Below are 14,425 nucleotides of genomic sequence, written 5' to 3'. Positions count from 1 at the left end.
ATGGGAGAACACTCTCACCATCACTATGTGAAGGGTATTCCGTTAAAGGAATCCAGGGACTCAAATGGTTTGGTCAACCCCTGAGAGGGGGGTTGTGCCCATGCCTGAGTCCAGGGGAGCATCTGGGGAGTGGACATAGTCTGTTCCTGGCTTTCCGCCTATCCAGGTGTTCACCCTTGGCTGACCTATGCTGGTGCCCTGGGTCAGCGCTACCTGCAAGGGTGCAGGGAGCTAGTCAAACTAGAGCCTATGCAACCACTCACTTTCTGTAATCAATAAAGTTGTGGCCTAAATTCTGCCAAAAACCAGACCAAAATTTGAGTCAAGTGTGAATTTATTTAGGGGGGAGGTCTCTGGGTCTGAACACGCAACTGAAGGATAACCAATTTTTATACAATAGTCCAGGAGCAGATATCAAGTCAGTTTGAATTAAGATCCACAAAGAACAAATTCCTCAAGCATCCATAATTTAAGCAAGTCAACCTGCTTAAATATCAAAACTGCTGGAATTGCAAGAGACTGGAAACATTATGGCTTCCTCAATGTTCTGTACAGAAAAAGACAAAGCTAATTGTATTCCAGGAGACTATGGTGGAGGCAGCCAGCCCTTTGAATATAGGTTGCGCCATCAGCTCTTGCAGTAAACCTCATACTTCATCTTAGCTCCTAGTTTGCTTTTGGCTAAACACTCTTTAAACCTTCTGTCCATTTCTTGGTTCTGAGATTCTGAGAACAGGCTCTTCCAGTCACCGACAGATCCTGTAAACATTTAAGATAAATGAAGAGTTTTAACATATATTCAGAAGGTATTTTATTAAACTGGGGTCTCTTCAGTAGAGTGGATTTGCAGTGGCATTGCCACTTGCGGGAAAGGGAAAGGGAAGGCGAAGACAGCAGTGAAGTGAATACTGTGTGATGGCAGCAATATTCTGCTGATCCTCCTGTGCAGCCCCACCCTTGCCACTTGCTTAGCCTTCCCTTCCCCTGCAAAGCAGCAGTGGCTCCACTGCTGGGAGGCTGCTGCTTCACCTCTGTTCCATTGTGGGCCTGCTGCTCCTATTCACCCCATTGTTGGCTAAAGGAGGTAACTGACTTTGACAGAAAGGAACCATAATCGTTTGCTCCTCAGCTGAACACCACACAGCTGCTGTTAGGATTTTCTATGAAACATGCTATTTATTAACCACTCACTGTGCATAAGTCTCTCACACAGGAGCTGTTAATTACAACTACCGGTGAGTCAAAACTAACTTTAAAAGAGGACAGTGCACTGGTTCTTGCTTCACAATAGGGTAGACGGCTATGCAATGTCAAAAAAAGTGGATTTGCATACATTTGAATAGAAATACATCTCACCAGATTGGGGAAGACATCAAGTGACTTATGTGCTCTTTAAACCAACCTTGGACTGGACAGCCCTCAAACAGAGGACACCTTTAGCTAAAGAATGACTAGGAACAGCTCTTAAAAAAAGATCACTGTCTTCTGTAAAGTAGGACTCATGGACATCCTATTCCATAAACTCCAACCATCTCTTGTGGGATGTATGTCCGAGTAATATTTGAAAAATCACCACCTGTTTCTCTTTTAAAATGTATTATCCAATTTGTATCTACGTCCGACACCAAAGTCAGAGACACAAAAGACAGGACTGCCTAATGATGTGAGGGGGATCTTGGTGTAGTTCCTTCTGATGGATCCCTCCCATGCCAAGTCCCCCATATAACATGGGTGCCCTCTTAGCTCTTGGAAACAAGGAGACGAATCAAATCATTGTGGGAAATTTAAGTGGTGGCTCCCAGTTGCTCAGTGCTGTCCACTACTGGGGGGGGGGATATGCGGACAGGAGAGTCCAAAGCAGGCATTAGAAAGGGGCTTCAATGTGACATGAGCAAGTTCCCCAGGATGCTGTATGCTGATACCAGAGACATGATGATGGGAGCTTTTTCTCCACCATAATCCTCAACAATGTCTGAGCTGATTTAATTCAATCAAACATGGATTCCTATTCCTTTACCCTGTCTTCTTGAATGATAACAAAGAATGATAACATGACTTGAAATCACAGGTCTGAACTGAAATATAAACCTTGCAAGCCTTTGTGACATCCCTAATTTACAAAACCATACACACACAAAAATAGCTTGATAAGTAACTGTACATAGTTGTGATCACTTAGCAGACAACTGTCGGTGAACAATCTTATTAACCCTCACCATACCCTAGAAATTTACCTTTGCGGAAAAGAGCGTCTCCAAATGCTCCATGAGTTTCGGTAGACTTCTGCTTCATAGCTTTGAAGCTGCAATTTTCTACAACACTTTTGATTTCTTCTTCATTCACAGAAAACCCAAAGAACTTAGCGATTTTTTGCAATCCTAAATTTGGATGCTTGGCCCCCAAAAAACAAGAGAGAACATGTCAAATCTAGTCCTTTCATTCTAGCTGTATGCAACAGTATGTAGTACTGCCACCTTTCCCCCCCCCCCATAGACATTTTTTATTTCCATTCATCTTCCTTCAAGAATTGAGGAAAGCAGCTTGTTGATACACACCAAGCACTTATGCTGCATGAAGTGCACGCCACTTGTCCAAAAGGCCAGTACTGCCACCTTTTTTGGGGGGGGAAGAAGGCACAAGGGCTCTCAGAAGCATTTGTCCGGCTTAGGACAAGGAGGCACAATGCTCTGACAGGATCCTGGAGGCCTGCTGCCTCCCTCCCAAAGTCAGGCAGGGGAGGCTTCTTCACCCAAGCAGCAGCGCCCTGGTGGGTGGACGAGGTAACATCAAGCAGCTATGCCACCCTCCTCACCGCCCAGACTTGCCATCAGGCCACGCCCCCACTGGCCCTCCCCTGCTTGCTGGCGAGTACTGACACTTTTTTAAAAAAAATCACTGGTGACATCTATAGTGGGGCAAAAGTAATGTGTCTGTTAAATTAACTAAGTACCATCTACTACAGGTCCCCAAACTAAGGCCCGGGGGCCAGATGCGGCCCAATTGTCTTCTAAATCCGGTCCATGGATGGTCCGGGAATCAGCATGTTTTTACATGAGTAGAATGTGTCCTTTTATTTAAAATGCATCTCAACCCAGAGATTTGTGGGGCATAGGAATTTGTTCATAGTTTTTTTCCAAAATATAGTCCAGCCCCCCACAAGGTCTGAGGGACAGTGGACCGGCCCCCTGCTGAAAAAGTTTGCTGACCCCTGTACTACTACAGGTCTGATGGGCAGGGTATAAATAATAAATTATTATTCTTGTTGTTTAGTCGTTTAGTCGTGTCCGGCTCTTCGTGACCCCATGGACCATATTATTATTACTACCCCTTTGTCAATCTGATTTAAATATCTATTTAGGCATATAGACATATAAAGCTATATGCTTGAATTAGGATTGATGGGTTAATTTTTTGTTGTACATATCGACTGGCTTTCCCCCGCTTTCTTTTTGTTATATGCCCATAAAATAATTTTAAAATATAAAAGTTCTAACTCTACACTGAAGGTGGAGACCAACCCAAAGAAATCAGCTATTTTTTTTGCAATCCTGAATGTAGCTCTCCCCCCCCCCAAAAAAAAAAAACCCAAGAGAGAGCATATTGCATATGTCAAAAACATTACATCTATAGTGGAGCAAAAGTTATGTGTCTGTTAAATTAACACAACATCATCTACTATTCAGTAGTCCAAAGATTTCACCAGCCTTTCGTCTATCTCAATACCTATCTGAAGAAGTGTGCAAAAGCTCATACCAATGACAAACTTAGTTGGTCTCTAAGGTGTTACTGGAAGGAATTTTGTTATTTTGTTTCGACTACGTCAGACCAACACAGCTACCTACCTATAATTTAAATACCTATTTAGGCATATATGGACATATGAAGCTATATGTTTAAATTAGGACTGATTGGTTAATGGTTTTTGTAAGTCAGCTGGCAATGTTTTTCCCCTTTCTTTTTGTTATATTTTTAAAATAACATTACTTCAAAATATAAGAATAAAAATGATGTTTTAACTCTACACTGAAGGTGGAGGCCAATGTCATATAAAAAGAAACTCACACAAGTGGTTTCTTCAGCTGTGGTCTCTGCCCTGCTTCCTCCTGGCCTTGCAATAGTGACAGGTGTAGAGCGACCTAGGTATCCCTTGAGAGGTATTCTAGCCTAATATATGCTTTTGCTTTCAAAACTCTGGCCAGAAGAAACCATCTCTTTGGCTTAGCTGCCAGCGTAGGCCACAACCCTACACAACAACTGTGTTATGAGCATTTCAGAAAACGGTCAGACATGAAATGGCATGTCCGTACGCACTCATCACAGACAGGACATTCACGTATAAAGTGTCCTTGTGCATTTATCGCTTCGATAGCAGTTTAGAAAAAAACACACCTAGTTTTGATCTTCCTGGGGCTAATGTTAACCTCACCTCCTTAAGTTCTTCGTAACATATGCCCATGACATTTTCATCGTCAATGTACTTGTCCCATTCTGAGACATGGTCAAAGTAGGAGCCCCAACACACTGGATAAAAAGGAGATGAGAGCTGCATGATTTCAACATTTTAAAGCTTATCATTATAAGCAAATTCAGCTATACAAATTAGAATTGCTGGGGGAAGCAGCATTGTTTTCCAAAACGAGCACTTCAAAGTAGATGATATCAACATTTTAACGCTTAACAGGCTCTCTGCTAGCATACCCACATAAACTCGCCTGCATACACACATGCGGGAACGCTCATTGGATCTGCTTTCCCATGCATGTGGACACTGATGTTTTAAGAATGCATGTGACTGCATGTAGAATTTTAAATTTTGAGATTAGCCTAGATACACATTGGGAAACAGCACAGTTCATGAAGGCCCACTATTACGAGTCGTGCTGCTAGATTCTGGCAGATGGACAATTCTGGCCCATCTTCAAAGGCAACCCCAGCTAAAAGCACATTACAAGAGGTTGCCATAGCATTCATGACAGTGTCTAGGTCCTAAGTCCCTAAGAAAGGATTCAGTGGGCATATTAACCAAAGGTGATAATACACACTCGCAGCTTCTGCTCCCACCTGGACATCAGAATGGGGGGGGGGGCAGATCCAGGACCTCTTTCCATACTGTGAACTACTCTTGCATGATTTTATTCAAAATAAAGTGGATACCTTTTCCATTCATAAAATCTGTGAAATGTGCATCCCATGTTGAATTAGGAAGGACAGAAAGGTTATTGTTAAAATGAAAATAAGACACCATTGTATCCTTTGGATTCCGAATCAGCACCAGTATCTGAAACACAAAGATAAAAATCACGCTTTAAGAATGTGCTCTTAATGCTCTGAAATGACATTTAAGTGAATGTTGCAGTAAAGCAGTCTTAGCTGAAAGACTTTAAGATGTATGCACTTACCTTGGCTTTACTTTTGAAAATAGATTTGGGTAGTAAATGAGGAAGGAGATGAGTTACTATGATCCTTCTGGAAGGTAATTTCGTCATCCTCTTAAATAAGATAGGAAATAAACACTGTGGTCAATTCATTCCTTTCTTCACTACAGTCATACCTCGGGTTACGAATGCTGCGGGTTGGGCATTTTGGGGTTGCGGACCGTGCCGAACCCGGAAGTACCAGAATGGGTTACTTCCAGGTTTCAGTGCTCACGCATGCGCAGAAGTGCAAAATGACCGCGTGTGCATGCACAAAAGTGCTGAATCGCATCACGCGCATGCGCAGATGCAGTGCTTCAGGCTGCGAACGCTGCGGGTTGCGAACATGCCTCCCGCATGGATCATGTTCGCAACCCGTGGTTGCGTCATGTGATATGCGTCATGTGATATGTGTCATGTGATAAATACAACTCTTTTATTGTGTGCACAGTTATCCACATGTTTTTATATTTCCCGTAAGCTGCCCAGAGTATCTGAGGAAACCTAGCCTGATGGGTGCAGAATAATAATAATAATAATAATAATAATAATAATAATAGGTTTTTTTTTAAAAAAAACTGTGCTTAAAATGCTTTTCAGAGAAGAAATAAAGTCAGTGATGTGCTGATTGTTGATGAACTAACCTTGAATGCATCTAGATTCCCAAACTCGAGGCGTGAAGGCACTGATAATTCTTCTTCAATAGCCTTTCTTATTTCCGTTTCCGCTTCTGTATATTTCCCAGCCCTGATTTCCAAGCCACTGAGCATGGTTTCAAGCCAATTTGTACCTGAAGGAAATGAAATATGTCTTATGTATGTGCTTGAGACTGGCACAAATGACCATAGTTGCCAAGTCTCCTGTTTTCCCGTTTTTAAAGCCGTATCCCGCTGTCATCCCGAATGGCGAAATATCCCGTAATTCCCCCAGATTTTTTTGCGGTGCCACTCTGCCCATGTCTGGGCACCAGACATCGGGCAGCGCCGGCACCGGAAGTTGCTTCTCCGACTTCCGGTGCCGGCGCTGCTGATCCCGTATTTTTCTAACCGGGACTTGGTAGCTATGCAAATGACCACTATGGCTTCATGCTGCTTTTAAATAATTTGCTCATAGAAATTCCTGGTGCTCAAGGACACTGTCCACAAATGTCCCCTGGTATCCTTTACTGGTGACTTCTCACCAATGATAACATGGGCAATTATGCACCAGAAAACCTCAGGGATTGTAGTTATACAGGTGATATATGTGTGTCATCCCTACTGACTGACAGATGGGGACTACAGCACTGTGACTTAGGGATAGGTGAATTGGTCGGTTTTGGGTTTCTCTCAAAGCTTGAGATCTTTCTGAACTTTTGGAGTTCTGAATTAATTGGACTTGTTGAGATGCCAGAATGTTGAAGTAATTGGTTATCTTTCTGAAGGAACCAATGCATTAGAAATTCACCAATATTCCCATTTTTCTTTCTGAATGTTGCACATATGGGCTTCAGTTCATTGGTCATCCTCTTCACATTACATGATAACTGATACTGATAAATTGATATATGAAAAAATTGACATTGAGGACACCTCAAAAAAGCAAACTTGATGTAATTGCACATACAATTCTATCAAGACTCTTTTTGAATAGACATGTTGTGAGGGATCCCCTGTTTCCCACCCCTCACTGCTTTAATATCAGAGGCTCTCCCTGTGCTTCTCCACAAACAGGAGAAAAACCTCCAGTGTCCAAATTGGACTTGTCTCCAGAGTACCTCAGGCACTGCATTCGCAACCTATTGCCACCAGTGGTGTCTCCCTCCCTGAGATCCCTACTGCTACAATGTGCCTCTCCCTTAGGCAACTATGTGGCTCCTTTAGCTTCGCTAACCAGCCCTTTGTATGACAAGAGAAAAAAGCAAACAGTTTCCTCTTCCACAGGAAAGCTTTGTTCTCCCCTCTTTGTCACACCTCTGAAGGTACTGAGACACTGCCGAGTCAGTGAACATTTAAGCACATTTAACTTTATTATTTAACTTATAAACATGAATTTCTTTGGTTCTCAAAAGCACATATCTTCTTTTTATATAACACAGACTTGTTAATACAGCTCCTGCATCCCTCTCTGACACTCTACTCTCAACTGCCAACTGCCAACTGCCATTTAGAATGCCCTCTAGCTCCGCCTCCCAGGGAACACCTGCCTATAATGGGAGTGATAGATTAACTAATGATGAACTGGAATCATCATCAGGCACTATTCCGCCACACATGTGGGGACAGTAACAGCCCCACAGAAAATAAATTGTGCTGCAGTTGCATGTGCAAGCACAACAACTTTGCTTTTGTTGCAGAGTTTTTGTGCACATTGGTGTCACCAGGGTGTGGGATTGGGGAGAAGCAAATGATTTAAAGATGTGGAAAACAGAGTAATGCTGTGCATGCATCAGTTCTGAATTTTGGAAATTCTATTATAAATGAACTTTTAATCTTGACTTTATTTTGACTAGATCAATAATGGAATTATCAATGATCAGATCTGGAGGTGAAGCCAAATCAGACAGTTCTCCATTTTTTGAGTATATAAACAGGGAGAGTCATATAAGTACTCCTCCCATGGCTCCTTCCTCATCATGGTTGGGCTATATAGATTCATCATAAAAATCTTGGCTATATGTAACAGCACCTTTGCGATTTGTTTTTTATACTGAATATAATAAGAAGAATAACAACAATAATTTATTATTTGTAGCCCACCCATCTGGCTGGGTTTCCCCAGCCTCTCTGGGCGGCTTCCAACAAAATATTAAAATACAATAGTCCATCAAACATTAAAAGCTTCCCTAAACAGGGCTGCCTTCAGGTGTCTTCTAAAAGTCTGGTAGTTGTTTTTCTCTTTGACATCGGGTGGGAGGGCATTCCACAGGGTGGGTGCCACTACTAAGAAGGCCCTCTGCCTGTATCTTCCATGTATGGTTATATTCCTTATATACTGCCTTTCATAAGGCATTTTTGTTAGGGTAGAAAATATGGCTACTCACCTGTTTTAGGATATCCTACCAGGATCACATCATCCATTCTAGCATCAAAGGTTTCAAGAGCTTGGAAATTTTCTAGCTTGCAAACAACAGCAGGATACAAAATCCCATTATAGGTCAACAGTTTATCTTCTGGAGCTAGATTGACACCATCAGCCAATATGTTGTCCGTAATTTCAATCCCATGTTTACCTCTCACGGCCATCTTTGTGTCTGATGGGACGGGCACTTCATGAAAACTGATATTTTCTCTATTCTGCCCAAACAAATGAATGTTGATCAGAACAAAGTTAATAGATTACCACAGTTGCAATTTGTAGGTATGTGCTGAGGCATTCAGAATGTAAAGTTACTGTTTAACGAAGATTGCTGGAAGATGTTTGGAAAACATCTCTAGCCTTTATAGAATCATAGAGTTGGAAGAGACCACGAGGGCCATCCAGTCCAACCACCTGCCAAGCAGGGAACACCATCAAAGCATTCTTGACATATGCCTGTCAAGCCTCTGCTTAAAGACCTCCAAAGAAGGAGACTCCACCACACTCCTTGGCAGCAAATTCCACTGCCGAACAGCTCTTACTGTCAGGAAGTTCTTCCTAATGTTTAGGTGGAAGCTTCTTTCTTGACGTTTGAATCCATTGCTCCGTGTCCGCTTCTCTGGAGCAGCAGAAAACATCCTTTCTCCCTCCTCTATATGACATCCTTTCATATACTTGAACATGGCTATCATATCACCCCTTAACCTTCTCTTCTCCAGGCTAAACATACCCAGCTCCCTAAGTCGTTCCTCATTAGGCATCGTTCCCATTGCAAGTTAACTGCAGTCCTTGACATCTGGGCAGGGCCGGATTTAGGTTTGATGAGGCCCTAAGCTACTGAAGGTAATGGGGCCCTTTATATGTCCAGCATAGCTGCCAAGTTATCCCTTTTTTTAAGGGATTTTCCCTTATGCTGAATAGGCTTCCTCGCGAGAAAAGGGAAAACTTGGCAGCTATGATGTCCAGCTGTCCTTCGTCAACAACAAACTGTCACTGTTTTTTGTGTTGAATACCGGTATATGCTATATTGTAATTTATGGACCTAATAGGTATCTAAAGCCATTTGCACCTAACAAAATAGAAACCGACACAACACAAAACACTGTTGCTGTATGTAGGCTTTATTTTATTTGTTTTTTATCTTATATTTTGGAAATGTACATCCAGGTGTTTTTTTTTCCTTTAAATTTTTTGGGGGGCCCTAAGCTACAGCTTGTTTAGCTTATACGTAAATCCGGCACTGCACCTGGGCTGCCAATTCTTTCAGAAGTCATCAGCATTAAGAAGGGTTTTACTGAATCAGTTCCAATGTCATCTTACCTGGCATTGGGTTTTCACAGTGGCTAATCAGATGCTAGTGGGAAGCCTGCAAGCAGAACATGAGTCCACTTGCCCCACTTGCGATTCTCAGCAGTTGGTATTCAGAGGCATACTACCCAGCAGTGGAGCTACTGAAATGTTGCCTGCATTCCCAACACACATTTTAGAATTAGAATTGGTTTTGGAGTTCAGAAAACAGTCCTTGTGTGTGTGGAGCATGGGAGAGTGATTCATGTATAAATGTGGTAAACAACGAGAAGTTGCAGTTAGTCATTGAGCAGCCATGATCAGACACAGACGAAATCTGCCTCCTCAGTAATTATTATTACAGTCATACCTTGGTTTAAGTACTCTTCGGTTTGAGTACTTTCAGTTTAAGTACTCCGCGGACCCGTCTGGAACGGATTAATCCACTTTCCATTACTTTCAATGGGAAAGTTCGCTTCAGGTTAAGCACCCTCAGGGGCATAGGAAGATAGGGGCAGTGGGCACGGGCCACCCCGAGCGGCGGGCTCCAAGGGGCGCCATCGCAGACACCCACCCCCAAAATGCGCGCCCCACCCCCGGAATGTGTGCCACGCCCTTCCGGGAGACGTGCCACGCCCCTGGAACACACGCCCTGCCCCTCCGGGAGGCATGCCTCGCCCCGGAACGCACACCCCGCCCCTCCAGGAGGCACGCCTCACTCCCAGGCATCAGCCCCGCCCCCACTCCCGGTGCCGGAGCCTGAAGCTCCGCCACTGAGCATGCTTCAGGTTAAGTACAGACTTCCAGAACCAATTGTGTACTTAAACCGAGGTACCACTGTACTATGATGCTGATTATTATTATTATTATTATTATTATTATTATTATTATTATTTCTACCCCGCCCATCTGGCTCGGCTTCCCCAGCCACTCTGGGCGGCTTCCAACAGAAGGTTAAAAATACATTAACCAATGACAATAAGCCTAGTTTTGAGACAGAATCTGCCTTGTTTGCCCTTTGGGATAACCTTTGCTGGCAAAGCAGGTAGGGGTGTGTGGTGTGTGTGTGTGTGTGTGTGTGTGTGTGAGAGAGAGAGAGAGAGAGAGAGAGAGAGAGAGAGAGAGAGAGAGAGAGAGAGAGAGAGACTGATTCCTTTGGACCTCTGAGGGGTTTTCTAAGCCATTGGTTATACCACTCTGCAGAGGTTCACCAAGCTACGTGTGAGAGGCAACACTTGGCAGTTGTTCCACTCCTACTCGGTGGGTGAGTTGAGTAAGATGGGATTGTTGCTCAAACCCCTTTGCAATTGCACAATTGGGGCCCTGCGGATTTCTGTTCTTTCCCTTGAGCTATTTAATGTTGACATTTCTGTTGGGAAACCTTTGCAGCTTGAGGGTCATATTCCTGCAACATTCCAGGAGCCACATGCCAGTCCTTGGCAGGGTGAGAGGCCAAAGTAGACAGAGCAATGAGTGCAAATTCTTACCTTTCTACAGTAGGTACACCCACACGTAGCCCACTTTAGCATTTATCTGGGCAAGCCAGAGTCATTATCAGAGTCCAGCCAGATAGAAACCCTCACGAAGGGTGTGAAACAAGGCCTGTGAGGGGTGTGGCTTGAGGAGAGAAGTGTGTAGCTGGGGAGGGATATGGGCTGGAGAGAGTCCCAAGGGCCAGATAAAGAGGCCTCAGGGCCATATTTGGCCTGTGGACCTGAGGTTCCCCACCCCTGATCTACAGGGAACTCCCAGGAGAGGTCATCTAGAGATGTGGGTGGAGATATATAGGTGACACTCAGCTTTCCCTCTCTTTTCCGTCAGATGCAGGGGAGGCTGTGGACTTACTGAATCAATGCTTGGGCACGGCAATGGGCTGGATGAAGGTGAATAGACTCAATCGAGGCAAGATGTCGGTGCTGCAGGTGGGTGATTCATACACCCAGCTGAATGGGGTTCAACCTGTTCTGAACAGGGTTGGAATTCCATCTAAAGAATCAGGTTCACATCCTGGGGTCAGTTATTGATCCAGTTTTGTCATTAGTGGTTAAAGGGACCTCTGTGGTTTCTTCCTATCGGCTTCAGCTGAAATGCCAGCAGCAACCACACCTGGATGGAGATGGCTTGGCCACTGTAACCTCCTGTTCAGACTATTGTGACATGGTATATGGCAGGCGGATTTAAGGACAGCACAGATTCTGCAGGGTGTCCATAATAAGGCCACAGAATAACTTATGGAACTGGGCAGTCGGATCATATTGCGCAACTGCTTTGGCTGGCCAATTTAAGGTGACGGTTATTATCCTTTTAACCTGGCTTGGGACCAGGTTACTTGAAAGATCAGCTTCTACCATATATACCTACATACCAATCATGGCATGGCTATACATTATCACCTGTAAAAGAGGCAGCATCATAGCTGCCAAGTTATCCCTTTTTAAAAGGGATTTTCCCTTATGCTGAATAGGATTCCTCGCGAGAAAAGGGAAAACTTGGCAGCTATGGGCAGCATACATCAGAAAAGCAGTTGCTGGGAACACTGGCGGAGGAAGATGAGTGCGGGGGAGTGCCCCGCCCCTGCCAGCACGATCCCGGCAGGGTGCCATCATGGGTGATTCCCCCACCCGTGCTGGGCGCACCGCCCCCAGGACACATGCCACGCCCCTGCCCCAGCCCCAGCCCCGCCTGTTCTCCGCCCCCGCCCCCCCGGTGCATGAAGCTCCACCACTGGCTGGGAAACAAAAATGCGTAACAAGTTCTTCCCTCTACAGGGCAGTAGAAACACTAGTGAAATTGTATTGTGAGTACAAGCAACTGGAGTGTTGTTTTCTAGCAGCATTTTACGATAAACCATGAGACAGCACAGAGTAATATGAGACAGAGTAATATGCAGTTGATGACTTTCATCCCATATCAGCTGGTATCTTCTGCTGTTGTCTCAAGAGAGCTATCTATTTATCTGACTACCGTAGGTTTGCTTAAACTTTTACATACTAGAAAGGTATGAACTTCTGGGACCCACCCTTACACAAAAGCTTTGCTTTTAATGCTTTAACTTGGTGTTCCCAGAACTTAAACCCCACCCTTTGATGCTTGGAGCCCCAGGGCCTATGAAACATAAGAGCTCTTGCCTCTCTAGTCTGGTGTGTGGTTCCCCACAGAAGCCTCTGAAGCCCCCATGGGAAGCCCACCAGCAACCACAGGAAGGCAACAGCCCTCTTCTGCTCTTGTTTTCCAGCAAATGGGATTCAAATGCTGCCCCTGACCATGGAGGTAGAGTGGTAACCATGTTGACTAGTAGCCTTGTTCTCTATGAACTTGTCCGATAGCCTTTTAAAGCCATCTGAATTCTTGCCATCTCCACATCTGGTTAGTGTGGGAATGTTGAGGAAGGTAGGAGAGGATATATTGAATATATATTATCCCTCCTCACTCACGCTACTTGAGCAAACAGCAGAGCACATTCCATTGCGGATTGCTGGAAGCAAGCTGATGATTCGTTAGAATCCTTTTAAATTTAGCAATGCAGTCTGGATTGTCTGGTCTGGCTTGTTCCTGGTAAGTTTCCCCTTTATTTCCCTCTTAAAATAAATAATAAAACCACAACAGTCTTCTTTAAAGGTAAGAGTAAAGTTGACTTACACTCAGTTCGCAGCAGTAATCTGAAGGCAGGCTTTATCTTGTGGTTACAGTTACATTTGCGGAGAAAATAAGTCTGAGCTGGGCTTCAGGCTTTCTATCCTCTGTAAGGATGAGCCAAGTGCTGGCTAAGAGCCAGAAGAAGAGGTCCACGCCCATCTACCTGGTCACACACAAGGGAAGGAGGCTCCAGAGCAGGCATGACAGGAAGTCCTCCCTGTCTGGAGCCACATTCCTCTGCATGCCCATTCTAGGCAACAGGAAAATGTTGCATTTGACTGCTTCAGTGATGATATATTCCACAGTTAGGTACTGTGCAGATTCCAGGAAATTGCTTGCACCAAGACTTCTAGGACGAAGCAACAGAACCTCCATTTCTGAATACAGTGGTATCTCGGTTTATGAACACAATTGGTTCCAGAAGTCTGTTCATAAACTGAAGTGAACTTTCCCATTGAAAGTAATGGAAAGTGGATTAATCCGTTCCAGACGGGTCCGCAGAGTACTCAACCTGAAGCGTACTTAACCCAAAGCATGGGTGTAATTGGTTCCGGAAGTCTGTTCATAAACTGAAGCGTTCATAAAACTGAAGCGAACTTTCCCATTGAAAGTAATGGAAAGTAAATTAATCCGTTCCAGATGGGTCCGCGGCATTCATAAACCGAAAATTCGTAAACCGAGGTGTTTGTAAACCGAGGTTCCACTGTATGTGAAATCCAGTAGTTATTCATATCTGTCTCCAGTCCAGATACATCTGTCACTCTATTTTTTAAAACTTTTAAATGTGTCATTTGCAAAGCACCACCTGCTAATCTGTGTGAAGACTTGATCTTCAGCTCAAGAAAGTAGTCTTCAAAATTCTTATACCAAATTTCAAAATGGAAATTAATTTTTTTAAATATTTTCCAGTTTAGGAATCTTTCTTCTTTCTGATCTAGTAATTAGGGGGATGCTACCACACAAGTCCGCTCACCCCTCTTGGTGCAGCAGCACTGCAGGGCGGCAGAGGCTTCACTGGGGCCCCAATTGGA

The 14,425-nt window shown here is 44.0% G+C and overlaps 1 protein-coding gene across 2 annotated transcripts; it reads right to left on the bottom strand.

Annotated features, from left to right (window-relative positions):
* Window positions 1–316: 316 nt before the first annotated feature.
* On the bottom strand, window positions 317–13,515 carry LOC118081927 (sulfotransferase 6B1). 2 transcript variants are annotated; one of them, XM_088666388.1, is made up of 8 exons: window positions 13,398–13,515; window positions 8,437–8,684; window positions 6,059–6,204; window positions 5,400–5,489; window positions 5,155–5,278; window positions 4,427–4,521; window positions 2,235–2,391; window positions 317–759 (listed from the first exon to the last, which is right to left on the bottom strand). In XM_088666388.1, exons 2-8 carry the CDS (start codon window positions 8,636–8,638, stop codon window positions 629–631), a joined length of 945 nt encoding a protein of 314 aa, XP_088522514.1. In that variant the 5' UTR covers window positions 8,639–8,684; window positions 13,398–13,515; the 3' UTR covers window positions 317–628. The 2 variants fall into 2 exon arrangements, with proteins under 2 accessions (XP_088522514.1, XP_034964422.3); XM_035108531.3 differs by having other exon boundaries at window positions 8,437–8,689; window positions 13,398–13,513.
* Window positions 13,516–14,425: the final 910 nt, after the last annotated feature.

The sequence above is a fragment of the Zootoca vivipara genome, chromosome 3 (genome assembly GCF_965207765.1).
Source record: "Zootoca vivipara chromosome 3, rZooViv2.hap1.1, whole genome shotgun sequence".
Taxonomy (NCBI): domain Eukaryota; kingdom Metazoa; phylum Chordata; class Lepidosauria; order Squamata; family Lacertidae; genus Zootoca; species Zootoca vivipara.
Note: the sequence above shows the minus strand (reverse complement) of the source record. Positions and strands in the feature narration are given on the sequence as shown.